The sequence below is a fragment of the Micromys minutus genome (assembly GCF_963924665.1).
Source record: "Micromys minutus genome assembly, chromosome: 24".
Classification (NCBI taxonomy): Eukaryota; Metazoa; Chordata; class Mammalia; order Rodentia; family Muridae; genus Micromys; species Micromys minutus.
In genome coordinates, this window is record NC_137959.1 from 33,126,034 (window position 1) to 33,142,641 (window position 16,608).

Sequence of the window (16,608 nt, forward strand, 5' to 3'; positions counted from 1 at the left end):
ATTTGAAGGTGACAATAACCTCATTGGCTCCATTTATCCTGTTTCTGTTAAAGGCGGGCATGGAAGTGCTTCTCCCAGCTCTGAAGGCCACGAAACTTTTCATCTCTTCAACACCCAATTGCCAACTCAATTAGTCATGTGCCTCATTGCAACAGAACAGCTGACAAAATCAACAGTTCTGGCTCACAACTCAAGGGTCCTGTCCGTCATGACAGGGTAGTCATGGAGACACAAGTATGAGGCAGCTGGTTCCATCGAATCCAGTCAGGAGGCAAATAGTGACTATTTCTTGGGTTCCTCTTATTTTTTTTCCCTTTACTTCCATCCAGGACCCTTACCACCCCATGGGCTAGTGCCCCTCTCTGAGGGCCATGGGTTAGCAGCCACCATGGGTCACAATTTCACTTGTAAAATGGGTAAAATTTTATACTCACAGTAAAACAAGGATGACCTTTTAAAAATGCTTTCTTGTGGGACAGCTCCTCATCTATAAGACCAAGCCACCTCTAAGGCAAGATGCTACTATTATCAACAAGACATGATGATGAAGCCATGCGTAGACACGTAGCACCCTGCAGGCATCAGTGTGACTCGGGGTTGTCGCATTTCCCCTCTGTAGACCCTCAGCATTGCCTCCAATTCGTCCTCAGGGACAGAGAGAAGCACATCTGAACTTGCCTTCTGCCTTTGTTCTGGCTGTTACTGGTCCGTGTTCACATAGAAAAGGAGAAGTATATGGGTTTTTTTTTCATTTTCTATTGGGAGACCATCGCCATTTTAAATGACGCAAAACAGTGTATTAATCTTTTACATCTCCTACCCCATTTCTGCAAACTCTCCTGGACACCATTCTAATACGTTCACATGTGTCTTTTTATGTACACCTAGTCTCATGAACTATAAGTTGTTTCAGCAAATAGGCATTTTGATGGCTACATGTGATATTTTGCACTCCATGTTCTCCTTTGGTACTAGACCGCATGTTAATCCCCGCCCCCCGCCCTGTATCTTGCGTGTATCTAACCATTGATCTTGCTGCCACATCTGTTCCCTTCCCCGGTGCCTCTTCCAGGCTCATTCATGCCAGTGTTTGCGTGTTAGGCAAACGTGGAAAAGTTCTCTATGTTTTAATGTAAAGGAAACACATAATGAATATAAAAATAGTTTTTTTTTTAAATTATACCAGCAGTTACAATAAAATCACTCTCAATCTTATGACCCAGAGAAAAACCTAAAGAATATTTTAGTGTTTACAAATGCATTCCTTTGAAAAATGAATATATTTCCCCTTCTTTTACTTCTTTTTAAAAAATAAATGTCAGGTTTCTCTGTACAGAATATTTTGTAACTTGATTCTCTATCTTCATAAAACCTTGCTAAGAACACTTGGATAGATGTCACCGTGGTTAAACGGACTCAGTCCTCATGCAGAGGACCAAAGTCCAGTTCTCAGACTCCACCTGGAGGTTCACCGCCATCTATAACTCTAGTTCCAGGGTGTCTGAAGCCCTTACATATAATTTACCCACTTTACTCCCGACACTTTAAGGAAGGTCACTATAGCCCTACATTCCCATCTGTGATTGTTTTAGAATTTATTGCTGCAAGTGAAGTTTCCTATTCCAAATTATATGAGTTACTTTTCTATTGCTGTAATAAAACACCACAAACAAAGCAACTTACTAAAAAAAAAAAAAAGTTTTAATTGGCTTATAGTTCCAGAGGGTTAGAGTTCATAATGGTAGAACAAAGGCACTTGAGGGGGGTAGGGGGTACAGCATGAAGAGCTGAGTGCTCACAGCTCATATTACAAGCAGGAGGCAGAGAGCACACTGGGAATGGCATGAATCTTTGGAAACCACAAATCCTGCCCCTCCCTCCTCCATCAATGCCACACCTCCTAATCCTTCCCAAACAGTCTCACCAGCCAGGGACCAGCTATTCAAATATGTGTGTCTATGGGGCCATTCTCATTCAAGCCACCACACGCGATGTGCAGTTTGTAAGCATCCCAGATAGCTGTCAACCTACAAAAATAGAAAGAACTGGGTTCCTTTCTTTCCAAGCTGATTTGGCCAGTGGCATAGAAGAAGTACTTCAGTCACCTTGGATACTGTTTCCTCCTTCCCTAGAGGTAGAAGGGAAGTGCCTGCTGTTTTTTCCTTGGATCCAGAGCACTGAATCCACTCATGTAGTTTCCCCGTATGTTACACAGCACAAGGGCTCTGAACACTGAGGTCATGTAAAAGAACCATTTTACAAAAGAGAGCCTCTGGTCATAGGAGGTCATCTAAAAGGTCAGAGCAGAGACAGGTGACCTGGGGTGCACACTGAGATCTCTCTCCCCCAGTATATGTGGTGACCGGGGTGGCTGGGAACAGGGCCCAGGGCCCAGCAGGAGTGCAGGGCAGTCTGCAAGTCTGGGTGAAAGGTGATCTTTGAAAGCAGAGGGCAGTGAGGGAAGAGCTGGAGGAGGCTGTTCTCTCACCAGCATCAGTAGACATGGGGAACTAGAAAGTGAGGTCAGGAGACATCCTCAGGCACGGCTCAAGCATACTGTCTTAGACCAAGAAAATGCTTGACACAGGTAAAAAGGTGGTGCAGATGGAGCCCCTTTGTGACAGGAGCTGAGCCAGGACCTGGGTCACCTTTGTCTCTTAGATTAAGAACTCTATTTCCATCCACTCTATTTTATGGGAACCAAGCATCCAGCCTTAGAGGAACCGGGCAGCTCCCAGAGTCCTGGAGCTAGGAAATAGATCGTAAAATCAGGATCTAAACCCAGCCCTTGCTGGCTCCACACTCTATTCCCAAGATAAATAAGAGCCAGGGAAGAATTAAAACAAGGCAGGCTTAACAGGAGCAAAATCATCCTTGCAGTGCGAGAGGCAGCGCCGCTGTTAAATAATGTAAAAAAATAAGCCCAGAAAACACAATTACCTAAAAGGAAATATTTGTCCAGATACATGCTGGGAAGAAATCCCAGAGGCCTTCTGGAAGGAGGTGACAGAAGATCACAAAACTCGAAAGTTCCAAGAAGGCAAAGCAAGGTCACCTGCCCACGCATCGAGAACTCAGAGTTCCACAGTGACCCTCACATTCCCTCGTTTTCTTTAGGGTTTGTGATGATCTGTGCAAGGAGGAAAAGCAGGAAACCAACATATTCCTTGAAGACTGCGCCTTGGATCCCTCGCTCCGAGAACGCCTTTCCATTATCGCCCGAACTTTTGAGAACCAGAGGAAGCTGGTTCAAGGAAACAGCATGCTCTTTCTGGATCACATTTTCACGATAGAGCCCCTGGTAAGCATCTGAATAACATTCAAATATCTAGTGAACACAAGACTGGGGTGCAGGACTGGGAGGGTGAGAGTGTAGGCTGAGGGTATAGGGTTGTGGGGGAGTGGGGCTCGGGGTGCAGGGCTGGGGTACGCCAGGCTGGGGGTGCACGGGACTGTAGGTGCATTGGGGCTGGGGGTGCAGGGCTGAGGATTCAGGGCTGGGGGTGTTGCAGGGCTGGGGGTGTTGCAGGGCTGGGGTACGCAAGGCTGAAGATTGCAGGACTGGGGTACACAGGGCTGGGGTGCAGGGCTGCTTCAGCGAGATTCTCCACCCCGGGACTGACATAGCAAATCCTGAGGCCCAGGGCCACAATTGGCGTGAGGCACGTCGTGAAGATCGATAGCAAGAATTGCCAGCAGGTTACACTTTCTGTGCATCTGTCCCCTCTTCCTCAAGGTTGCTCAGGGTGTGTCGTGTGTGTTTATCACCTCACAACAACCCTGAAAGACAGAGCGAAAACTCCACTATACAAATAAAGAAATGAGCAGGTAACTCTCCTTGACTGCTTAAGGCCAAACAGCTGGTGTCCACAGTTGCAGGTTTAGCCCTGATCCGTCTGACAATCTTGGTGACATTGCTGTTGCAGTCAGTGTGTAATTCTTCGTCCAGTGCATTTGAGCGCTAACGCTTGACCCCGTGATCACCAAGACTGCCTTCAGACACTTCTGGCACTTTGCTGGAAGTAAAAGGCTAGGTGGGAAATAAAGTTGGAGGTACAGGTTGAGGCTGAGCCTTCCGTCACATTGGAAAATTCTCCAAGGCCCAGAACAACAAAGGCATTGTGAGGGTGAGGCCAGCAAGAGATTCTATCAGGATGAGAAGCACAGTTAAAAGTAGACACAGAAAAGGCCAGGACTGGATGGCTGGAGCAAGCGACCAAGTGGCTGAGCTGAGTGAGAAGAGCCAGCAGCCTGTTGAGGCAATTTCAGGCTGAGCAAGGTCCTCGGGATCTAGCTAGGTGGAGAGCCAGGGTGGGGACCACTCAGCTTGATTCTCCTGTGCACAAGAGAGTGGAGGGCAGGGGGAGGGGAAATGTGTGATTGACAGGAGATGGGTGCCACCCATAGGAAAGTCTTGTCCATGCCAAAGTCAGGGGAATAGGGATTCTAGAATGACCTCTGACTTTCTCCTGGGCTTCCTCACCTAAGCCAGAGCTTGGGCGTGCTGAGGCATGGTCTTTGATGTGCTTTCGATTGTGAGGTGCTGAGTTGGCATTCCCATGCAGGGCATCTTCTTGTCCTTGGGAAGAAACCCATTTTCTTTAAGTGGTGATGCACAGAAGCGGCACTCTTCAACTCAATAAGCCAATTTGATTATATTATGTAGAAAATAATACCATAATGAAACTCTAAAAAATTCACTTTCATGGTCTTTGTGGAACCCATGATACCATTTGCCTTTTCCAAACATTGTTTGGGTTTTCTTCTCAGTACACTTTTCAATGGTAGGCTCTTGGCAGTTTCTTTTACAAATGAGCATGAAGGCATGGAACCCTGCCGGTGTCTTCCTCCGGTAACCCTGACCTTCACTAATAGTCATCCCTATGGCGTCCATGGCTCCTTTTGGGTTGTCCTGCATGGCACATGTGAGAGAGCACACATGGTTACTTGTCTTTCTCTCTTACTTCACTTAACTTGGTGACCCCTAATTCTGTCCATTTTCATATAAAAGACATGATTTTACTGTTCTTTATGGATGAATAATTCTCCACCGTGTATATATACCGTGTTTGCATATGTCCGTGTTCGTCTGCAGATGGGTACCTAGGCTGATTCCATACCTTGGGTATTATGACCAGTGTTTAACAAACATGGAGACGCAGGCTTCTTTGGTGTATGCTGACTTCGTTTCCTTTGGGTAACAACACACATAGGTGTGTGGTAATTCTCTTCTTCTTACATTTTTAAGTGTGGCCCATATTGTCTGCCTATAGTGGTTGTATTGATTTATATTCTTGAGGTAAGTTATGTATTGATCTTAAATCTCCTGCTTGATAATCTGATCATTCTGTATGTCATGTGTGTTGTATGTAGGGCTTGTAATGTAATCTTTAAATCACCCTTGAAGTGATTTTTCTGAGAAAATCCTGCCAGCTCTCCAGCTTGATGGCACATGGCTCTCTTTCTGTAGAGAGCTTGGCTTCCTGGGACTGATAAATGAGCTACGATGCTCTCAGCTGAGATCCTTAGAAAGGATTCACAGAAGGGATTGGAAGTGGACATTGGAGAAAGCCTAAGGTTTAATTAAGTGGAAAAGGGGGAGAGTGTTCCCAGCTAGAGAAACCATGGAAGCCAGAGTGGGGGAGCATTCTGTTCACAGCTGGCTGAATAACGGTGAACTGATCAGGTAAGGTAAGTAGAGGTAAGGTGGCCTAGCATGTTCAGCCTATAACTCCTTGTCACCCACTGTGATTTTATGGAGATACTGGATCTGGGAGATGGCAGTGTGTGCTCTTTACAAAGGCAGTTTTAGAGTCAAAGAAATTTGGGGAAAACTATGTAGAAAGAGATGTTTGTCCAAGCGGCACAGTTCAGACAGCTCTTGCTCATGACCCTTCCACTGAACACCCACTGGGGCTGACATTCTGAAGGTCCCAGTTTAGCTAGTGCTGAAAAGGATCTAAGACACATTGCAGGAGAGAAATGTGCTCAAAGGGAATTGGGAAGTTTTCCCTGATACCCATGTGTGGCTTGGATTGGAGAAGGGAAGATAGCAGGAGAGGTGGGTGGTCCAAGTCAGTGGATGGGCAGTGGTAGAAGACAAGGGGCAGAGGAAACAGGTCTGCAGCTAAAATCAGGCTGATTTTATCAGGGTAATGATGACCTGGAACAGTCCAGTAGCAGATACCAGGCACAGTCAAAAGGAAGGCACCACATGCTTTTTAATCAGTCATTGAGATTGAGATACTACAAGGGTTGGAGCTCTCACTGGAATACCCCCAGCCCAATGCTAATGGATGGATAGAGGGATGGAGGAATGAATGATGGATGGATAAATGGATGATGGATGGATGGATAGATGATGGACGGATGGATGGATGGATGATGGACGGATGGATGGATGATGGATGGATGGGTGGATGGATGATGGATGGATAGATGGATGATGGATGGATGGATGATGGATGGATGGATGATGGATGGATGGATGATGGATGGATGATGGATGGATGGATGGATTGATGATAGATGGATGGATAGATGAATAAATGGATAGATAGTGAGTTTGGCTCTGAGCATGTCAAATTTGAGATTACTACAGATGTATAGGAAGCTTCATAAATGTAGAACTAAAATTGATGCTAGAAGGGACTCAAAGAATTCAGGATGAGAAGATTTGTGAAGATGCTGTAGAGGTCTGGATCAAAGATGCTGGGACCTTAGAGTGGGGGAAAGAAGAGATGACCCACTGAGAGCATTCTCTATACCCAAGTCACCTGGTCTACTGAATCCTCTGAATATTGCTCATCTTTCAGGTCTCCTATAACAAATGGCTGCCACTTGATTTCTGAAGGCTTAGCTATATACATTGGTGAATAGCTTTTTCCTGTGATCTGATCCCAGTTAAACAGCTTCTTACTCTGAGTTGATCCTGCAGCAGAAGCAGAAAAGATTAAGAGCAAGCAGTGTTACCAACTGAGCTAATAACCGATCTATATTCTACCCACATAACCTAAATGAGCAGTCATCAGCAGAGCCCTAAGGATGGGCTGGCTGCTCCGCCTCTGGCCATGGAGGAAGGAGAGCAAATTCAAGTAAGGCAAACAAAAGACAAAAAGCAACAAAAAAGCAACAAAATTAAAAAAAAAAAAAAACCTAATACCTTAGGGTCTGAAGAGAAATAAGAAACATCACTTTATCAGGCCAACATCTGTAGATATCTTCATCCTTCCAGCACATCAGCTAATAATGAAGTGTTGCTTAGTCCTGCATATGGGCTGTACACCCTGCACATTGAGTATTTTATGAGAACATTGTTCCAGTTTCAGAGGCTCTTCCCACTTAAAGCAAGGAGATTCAAGATCAGGGGATCAATCCTGTCCCTAAATAGCCCAAAGGTGATGATGGGTTTGAATTTAAAACTCATTTTATTGATATTATCTCATGAGGAGCTGTTTGGTTTAATCCTGGAGGAATGAAAGGCTCCAAACTCCATAGTTGCAAGCTCTTACTGTTTCAATACCCGCCTTCCATTTGGCCCTATGGTGGTTTTATGAGAACACCCCCAGAGGCTCGTGCTTGAATACTCGGTCCACAGTTGGTGAAACTGTTTGGGAATAATTAGGAGGTGTGGTCCTCTTATTGGAGGAAGTGTGCCATCGTGGGTGGGCTTTGAGGTCTCAAAAGACTCTTGTCATTCCCAGTTAGCCCGACGATGGTTCAAGATGTGAGCTTTCAGCTGTTCCATCTGTCATAGCTTTGCCCCACCATCATAGTTGCTAGCCCTCTGTCACTGGTCAAATCAAATGCTTTCTCTCATAAGTGGCTTTAGCCGTGGCATTCTGCCACAGCAACAGAAAAGTAAGACAGGCCCCACATCTTAGCAAACTTCCTTCTCGCAGTCATCCTTTGTGAGATGTGACTATAACCGTTGCCATTGGGTCTGTGGCCTGTAAAATTTTAGGAGTTGGATTTAGGTATCTTGAGTCCAAAAGAGGGCATCAAGAACCCAGAATGACCCAGAGACAGAAGACCAAGAGAAACTTTGTAAAAACTGTTGTTAATTATCTACCAATCTTTTCAAGGCAATTAGGATTACTGTGTACTCATTAGAGTGCGTGAGACAATTGACTTCAAGCTTCCCATATACCAATTCTTTTGATAATATCTTGGCATAAGATATCTTAATAAGATCTTAATGTCATTAGCTTGGCTTTCTCTATTTTTTGCTTACGAGGGAAGGCATGGAGTCAAGTAGACTACTGATGAGGTATCAAGCTACCTGCTTCCACATGAGATCTTTCCCCATCTCCAGAAGGAACCTGCCAAACTGAGTCTATTATGCATGTTTTCTGCCCTCCAGAAAAGCAAACGGAACAGTTTCATAAATATAATATTCACTTGTGCCATGACTGGCCTGAACTTTGATGTTCTCATTTCCTCTGCTTGAGTCTCGTGTGTCCCCCTGAAAGAGAGAAAGACCAAAACCCCAAAACTCAGTTCTGAACATTTAGAGGTGAGAGAATATCATAAGGCAAAAAGGGCAAATTAAGGTTTTGCTTCCCATGGGCATCTCGAAGACCTCAGCGCAGATGTAAGCATCCTGTTCCTGAACTGTGGTGCTCCTGGCTCATGTCACCCTTTGAAGACACAGCAATTTTCTGGACATGGAACACTTGGTATTTTCTCCAAAAGGAGGGTCTGAATATTTAAAGATACGTTTCCAACTAGCTCACTGCATGTCTAAAGTATTTAAGCTGGTCCAACATTCCTGGTCCTCCTACCCCACCCACATCTCCTCCATCAGAGGAGACGTAACCCAGCAACCCTGGGGAAGCTGCGGCTTCATCTAACTGAGCTATCAAAGGGAAGAGGGGCTCAGTCATTTCTCCATTACCTCGCAAGTAACAGTAACCTGCACTCTGATGTTATTTAAGCCTCTGAGAAACATGCTGCCCTAGCAATTCAGACTCAGAGAACACAGCTCAAATTTACTTTACCGGATCCTTTTCCTCATTTGGCATAGAGGGTGAGCTCAGCAGAACCAGGTTGGGTGCAAGTCCAGATGGCTAACAAGAAGATGTGGTGTTTTTCTGTCCTGCACAGCCCTTCCTCTGCTCCAATCATTAGCTGTGACTCACAAGGCAAACACGTGGGCGCTGACTCCTTGGAAATGGACACCAGGAAGGAGCCCAAGGACATGGATCTGCTGAGATCGAACTGCCCTTGACAGGCTCATCAGTTCGGTTGGCCACCCTTTATCCTTGCTCATTAGGATGCTCCTTTCAGATCTTTCTTCTAAGGGCCACTTTTTGGCCACTGTACCAGAACATTCACTATTGTGTTGAAGAACCAGTGTGGGTGGAAGGAAGACCAGGGAAGCCTTAGAAACAGCTAGGCTGCTCATTAAATTAGTCAATACCTTTCATTTCTAGGAAAGAGAGAAAGGCTTGGTCTTTACACATGGCCACCTTCACTAGCTAAGAACCCCATGGGGTTCTGTATATTTGGGCTGAAGGTAAAAATCAAGACAGACAGTGCCTTTTGTGAAGCTTCCTCTGCCAAATGCACAGAGCATAGGGCTCCCTCTTAGCAGTTTTTATGGACCTCATTTTGAGCTTCACAACTTTCCTTGACTTTCGGCATCATGTCCCAGCTGGAGAAACTGAGCAGTCAATCTTTTCACCAGCCTTGTGCCAATTTGCTCTTTTCTCTCAACAGTAATGAGAATAGTTTACTTGCCAATTTTTTTTGAGAGTCCCATTTATTTTTTTTAATCATTGTTGTTTGAGGCAATTGGTATTTGTACCAAGCATAGCTTTTGCTATTTGTTGGATCTGTTATAAGTAATGGAAAAAGATGGGAACATTTTGCTTGTAGCTTGGTCAATGATAGGTATTTGGCACTGAGGGTCCGAGAGATGGCTCCCTGTTTACGTGAGAGCTTGTTGCTCTTGCAGAGGACAGGAAGGTTCAGTTTCCAGCCCCATAACCAGCAGTTCACAAAGTGCTGCAACTCTGGCCTCTGTGGGCATATGATGCCCTCTTGTAGCCTGTGTGAACATCTGCATGCATGTGTGCGTACATACACACACAGAGAGACAGGCATGCACACATACAAACAACATTTTTAAATCAATCTTTTTTTTAAGTGCTTAAAACAGACATTTGACTATAACAGCATGCTTTCTTTCTGAGAAATTTTCTTTTGCTTGCTTACTTTGGGAAATGGAAGAATCTCCAGAGCTTTTTTTTAAACTCATGGGCTCAAAGTGATCTTTATTTTTCAGCTTCTAGAGTTGCCAGGACTAGAGCAACTCTTCCTGTTGTGTAAGGCAAATGATGGGATAGCTGAAGGTGTTTATGCAGCTAAGCATGAAAAAGAACTCACTTCATGTAGAGCTCCACTTAAAGTCATTGTTCCCGTACCTTATTTGGAAGGGTTGAGGCTTTGACCCTCACTCCACACAGGGGAACTTGATAAGGACCCACCAGTACATCTGTCAGGAGTGTTAGCATACTCATGTGGGCTTTGTTCTCTAAAAGAACCTGCGCTGAGTCACCTTCCAGAAGAATGCAAGCGTATGCAGAGAGTGTCGCACTGTTTACAGTGGGGATTGCCAGGTCGGACTGTGTCAGATAAGTCTTGAGTATCAGTGATAGTGATTCTAAATGTCCTTTCTCCACCCATGGGAGAGTGAGAGAGGTGGGCCCTAACCTACTTTTATAATTGCAGAGGGCTTAAGGAAGTTAGGGACAATAGCATATACTCTTAGCCTCTGTCCCTCCCCCCTGAGACCAGTTTTCTCTGTGAGCCCCTGGCTACCCTAGAACTTTCTCTGTAGACCAGGCTGGTCTCAAACTCACAGAGATCTGCCTGCCTCTGCCTCCTGAGTGCTGGAACTAAAGGTGTATGACACGCCACCCCACTCAGTTTTCTGTTTTTGAAGTGACGAGGAAAGGACCTCACAAAGCTGAAGACTGAACGAGATAAGGGGGCAGGAACTGTGAACACAGGTGGTGAGAACTGGAGTTCTCAGGAAACTTGCAAATGTGTGCTTCTGAGTTAGACACACTTAGAGCCTGACTGGAAAGCTGAATGCGTAGCTCACACTTAAATGTGTACCCAGAGACTCAAAATATGATTCTTTTATTTAACGTAGGAATTCATATTGTAGACATTGAGTCCTGCCCTCCAGATCAATCAAGAATTGTTAAATACGCATGTACCTCTGCTCTTGCTCTTTAAATGCCCACTAAGCAAGATCTTTGAGAAACAGTCTTGTTGGCACTATTTATTTTTGTGCATGTGCCAGACATTGAGCATAAAAGAACCCTAGCAGCCTTAGATGGTATCCATCAGCCAAGTAAGGCTAGAAGCCCCGTCCTAAATGTGGGTTTTGCCTTTCCATAAACCAGACCGAATAACAGTGAGAAAACAACTAGACAGCAGCCATCTTTCTCTGCCTCCTGACTGTGGACACAATGTGGCCGGCCATGACGGACTGACCCCTCAAACTGTGAGCCAAAAGGAACCCTTCCTTTAAAAGAAGCCAGTCACCTTCAAGGACACCTCTGTCCCTGTATTTATCACCTGTCCCAGACCTGCATACTCACAGCATCCTGACAGGCTTAACACCAGCCATGCGGTTGCTTGGTTCCTTGTTCTTATTCAGAAGGAACTAGAAAGCCCCAAGAGTAATCATGTAACAGTGGGCCAATTAGCATATAACTTTAGACTTCAAGATTCAGGGCTGTATTTGTTGTTGTTGTTGTTGTTGTTATTATTTCAGAGTAGCAGTACTCTAATAGTAACAGAGCTCAGGTTAGGAGTGGGGAGAACAGTCAGAGAAGGGAGAATGCCTTTGAGATAGGAGGAAAATGGAGCAGCAGAGAGCTGAGTAAGGAGGCAGAGCCAGTTCAGAGAGACAAGACATCGGCACTGGTGCCAGTGGGGAAATTCCTGAACGTTTTGATTTTTCTGAAATGTCAGGGCTGAGCAATAAAAAGAGAAAATGTATTTCCAGGAGCACAAGTGAGCCAGGAATTAATTCCATCCGGGTTGGTAAGAGGCAAGGTGAGAAGAGTCGAAGGCAGGAAGTGGGGTGCCGCCATTTTGGGTGTAAAGTTTGTCACAGCTTTGGTTTTTGTTTTTTTGTTTTGTTTTTGTTTTTGTTTTTTGTTTGTTTGTTTTAACCAATGTTTTGCTAGAAGAAAAATTGAAGTTCAGTTTTCAGTGCTGCCCAGCTGAACAGAAGTAGAGATACCACACCACCGCATCCCTCTGAGTGTAGGAACAGGGACACCACACCACCTCAGCCCTCTGAGTGTGGGAACAGGGACACCACACCATCGCAGCCCTCTGAGTGTGGGAACAGGGACACTGCACTTTGACTGTGGCAGCTACATAGCTGTTAGTTCCCCAGCAGACACCCTGACCCAGGAGAGGACTTTAGGGGTAACATTTGTCCTTGGATTATCTCCCATGTTCCCAAAAAGATTCAAGTTACCAGTGGATGCTGCGGACTCAGCAAAGCAGCTATGGTTCTGCATGAGAACACCTCAGCGCCGTCCCCGTTCAGTCTGAGCCCTATAGACTGGCTCCTTGTGTTGTCCTCCTGTCACCAGAGAACCTTCTCACAATCTTACCTGGGTGCCAGTACCCCTTTGTCTGGGGAGGGCCAGACTACCCCCTCTCAGTTAGGCCTCAGTTTCCAACGCTTCATTTCCACAGAGTAGACTTATTTGACCATGGCAGGTTCAAGAGTGGTGGGGGGCTTAGGCTCTGCAGCCCCTTTATCTGTGCATATACCCTGGACTCTTGTGGTTTGGGGGCTGTGAAAATGGTCCTGCTTACCCAAACCAATAAGTGTTCTGAGATTATCTGATTTGCAGGTCGTCCCTTGGGGACCACTTCTTATGCATCACTGACATATTTTTCTAGTGTAGATTCTCTCAGGATCCAGAATGCCCCATGGTGCTTTGGCCAGTCTGTGTTGGAACAAGTTAGTTGCACCTACTCAGGGTCTGGTCATGTCAGGGACTTGACAGGGTCCAGCAGACTCACATTCATCATGTGGATTAAGAAGAAGCCCAAATCCTCAGTCATTCTTAGAAATGGTACCCATTGGCATGCCTTCAGTTACCTGAAGACTCAGCTGAATGGCTGAGCCATATGTGCTTGGCCTGTCACCTTTTTATAATTGCCATTAAACTCTACCCAATGCCATTTATCAGAAGGGAACAAATATTTGTTTCAAGGTCTTGCAAAAAAAGCTTTACAGTAAAATGACTAAGTCTGTGTGAATGCTTTGAATTTCTCTGTTCCCTTTGGGATCTCAGGGGTCTCTCTGGGCACTATGGTTATATAGTTTTGAGGGTCCCAAATGCAACAAAAAGGGCAGAAAGAGGCTTCAGACATGAATCCATGTCTGATGATAACTACATGAGGTGCAAGCTGACTCTGTGCTTAGCAAACACCTATCAAGAGCCACCTCTGCTTGGGTGCTGGAGATGGGGTGGTGAGTTTCTACCTCTCTTCTCTTGAACTGAGCTAGGGATGTGAAACTACTTCATGACCTTCATAGCCTTGCTGTTGCTTCTTGGAGCCTTGATGTCCTCCCCTCGCTCCGAAGTCAGGAGGGCCACTACCTGAGAAGGTCACAGATCAGCCCGATTGCTCTCGTGAGTAAGTGGAAACCATCCATGGCTAGTTTCCCGTTTCCCACTCTTTGCCTGATGCCACCTTTCCTCCAGGTGGTGGGTGGGGTTGGATGGAGGCTCTAACCTCTGTGAGGTGATGATGCCAGCCATTTGTTCTCACCGTCCTTTGTTCCGGGAGTATTTTTCCTTCCAGCCAGGCTGGAACTGCTCTGCTTTGGGGACTGTCTGAAACCTGATTATTTATTAAGTTGTCTTGCCTTGGTTTTCTATTGAGCTGTGTCTAGATTTCTAAATATGTTTAGTACCCTATTTACAAAACCTCAGAGAAAGGCACACAATTTTCTCCCCACTGCGTCTTCAACCTTTTAGCTTACTCTTTTAATAAGTAACATGCCTGGTAGTCAGCAAACATCTAGCTCTTACCAAATACATAGTGTTTCCAGACCTTGGGCGTGGGGGACCCTTGGAGTATGGTGCAATTAACAGTGCTCACAACCTGAGAAATTAGTGAAGAAATACCAGATTAATATGGTCAATACAATATTTTAAATCAATTTCCCCTAGTAGGTAAATGTGGCTAATTCCAACTAGTAACAAAACTTGGGTTTCTTACTAATGGCTTTTGGGGGGTGTGAATGAAAATGAGAGAAACACTCTGAGCTGGGCATTACCCTCCCGTGGGCTGTGGCTATGGCTTCATAGAATAAAGACATTTCTAGTTGCTGTCACTCAAAAGTTAGGAAGGTAGTGCCTTTGCTTAGAAAGCCACTCCTTTCTCTGTGGTCCCTGTCTCCCCCACCCCCCTTTTTAAACAAAGACAGCCCTGTCATGTATTTTCATGTCAGTCACCCTGCTAATGGCTAAGCTCCCTGCCATCTTGGCCTACCCTGTCTCCTCTGATGTCCCAGTGCTGGATACTCATGGGGCAGAGAGCAGATGCTCACTAATCATATATATCTTAAAAAGGCTTTGTTCCACACAGTATGGAAACACTCCCCTGCAGTCTCAGGGATGGAGACAGTGAAGAGTGAGTCTGAGGCCAGCCTTGGCTGCATAGTAAAGCTCCATTTTAAAGGGAAACAAAAGCCTATCCTCCCTGGACTCCTCTATAATGCATTTCATATTCATAGACTCACCGACATTGTCTTTTAAACTTGTTCAAACTTTGTGCCAGCTGATAAGTTGCCAAGCCATGTAAGTCACATCTGCTGAGTAAAAAAGAACTGTTTTCTTGTGGGTTGTAAACATATTTTCTTCAGGTTCCCATGTGTGGTTTAGCAAGAATGTGAATTGGGATGACTGCCACAGAAAACAGTATAAGGTTCCCAAAGAAATTAAAATAGAGCTACTATGTCACCCAGGGTCTCTCTTCTCCCTACATAACCAAAGGAATGGAACTTAGTATTACACAAGCTCAGTCCTATGTTCTCTGAGGCACGATTTAGATAGCCAACCTATGAGAGCACTTAAATGTTCATGGGCAGGTTGTATAGGACCTGCATCGACACAGGACACACCAAGACTTCTCAGCACAAAGGAGATCTATTTGTCCCAAAGGAACAAAAGAAAGGGAATAAAAGACAGGAGAGGGAGGACAAGGGAGAAGAGGGGGAGAACAGGGAAGAGGCGAGGAGGGAGGAGAAAGGAAGGAGGAGGGATATTTGCCCTGGAAGAACAATGGGCTACCTCTGGATAGAGAGAAGACAGATGTGGTCCATAGGCAAATGATGTTTTGTTGTTGTCATTGTTGTTTTAAAGAATCATTTATTTATTTAATGTATATGAGTACACTGTAGCTGTCTTCAGGCATACCAGAAGAGGGAATTAGATCCCATTACAGATGGTTGTGAGCCACCATGTGGTTGCTGAAAATTGAACTCAGGATCTCTAGAAGAGCAGTCAGTGCTCTTAACCATTGAGTCATCTTTCCAACCCCAAATGATGGTTTATAAAGGGAAAAGGAAACCCATGTTAGCATGAGTTGGTTTGTTTTGATTGGGCATGTTAATTAAGGTGGCCAGAAAGAGGGGTTTTGATTGCTGGACTTCAGAACTTTGATAGCTGGGCCTGGGTGGTCAGCCTCAGGAGGAGGGAGTGGCCAAATAAAGGAATAGACCTTGGTGGATGGCTTTAGGGATGTAACCTGTGGTTTACAAGGGAGAGGTATGTGCAGAAGGGAAAAGCCTGCCATGTGTGCCAGTTAGAGCCCTTTACAGGTGAATCAAAAAAGCAATGCGATATATACACACAATGGAATGTTGTTCAGCCTTAGAAGGGACATCCTTGTGGGTGGGTAAGATGCTCAGAGGGTAAAGGCGCTTGCTGTGAAGCCTGACATCCTGAGTTTAATTCTTGGAACCCACATGGTGGAAAGAGAAAACTGACTCTGGGCTTTCTTCTGACCCTCATATCCACATTGTGGCATGCATAACTCTGCAAGGGTGTGTGCACACACAATAAATAAATGCAAATCCCTCTAATGTGTGTGTGGCGGGGATGGGCATTGTCCTCTGGCATTGGCAACAACAGTGATAAGTGAATCGGGCCAGACCCGGAAAGGCCAGCACCATGGCTCATGTTCTCAGGGGTATGTGGGCTATTAAAAAAGAGGGCGTAGACAAACAAGAGTAGGAAGGCAGGTGCAGGGCTCAGAGGGTGATTCTGGACAAAGGGAAGATGCTGGTCAAACATCCCTGAGTCCCGAAGAGCCTATGAACAGCACAGCACCTGCATTGATACCGTAAGAATAGAGCCGAGATGCCCCTGTGGCACAACAAAGGAACTGCTTAGGACATGCATGTGCTGCTCTACTTGACCATAAGGACCATTTGCCATCCCCACATGTGTCGAAACTTCATGTACTGTGGAAAGCCGCAATAGCATTCGCCATCACAAGATGGCGCTGACTTCCGTTGTGGCAGCCTGGCCCCTCCCTGTAAACAAACTG

General features: G+C 45.4%; 1 protein-coding gene across 1 annotated transcript in view; it reads left to right on the forward strand.

The window, feature by feature from the left end:
* HYDIN (HYDIN axonemal central pair apparatus protein) overlaps nt 1–16,608 on the forward strand; it is a gene marked incomplete at both ends in the record, with an annotated part of 333,158 nt that overhangs the window by 92,832 nt on the left and 223,718 nt on the right. The window contains 1 exon segment of the mRNA XM_080936961.1: nt 3,118–3,301. Coding sequence (XP_080793087.1) covers nt 3,118–3,301 — 184 coding nt within the window.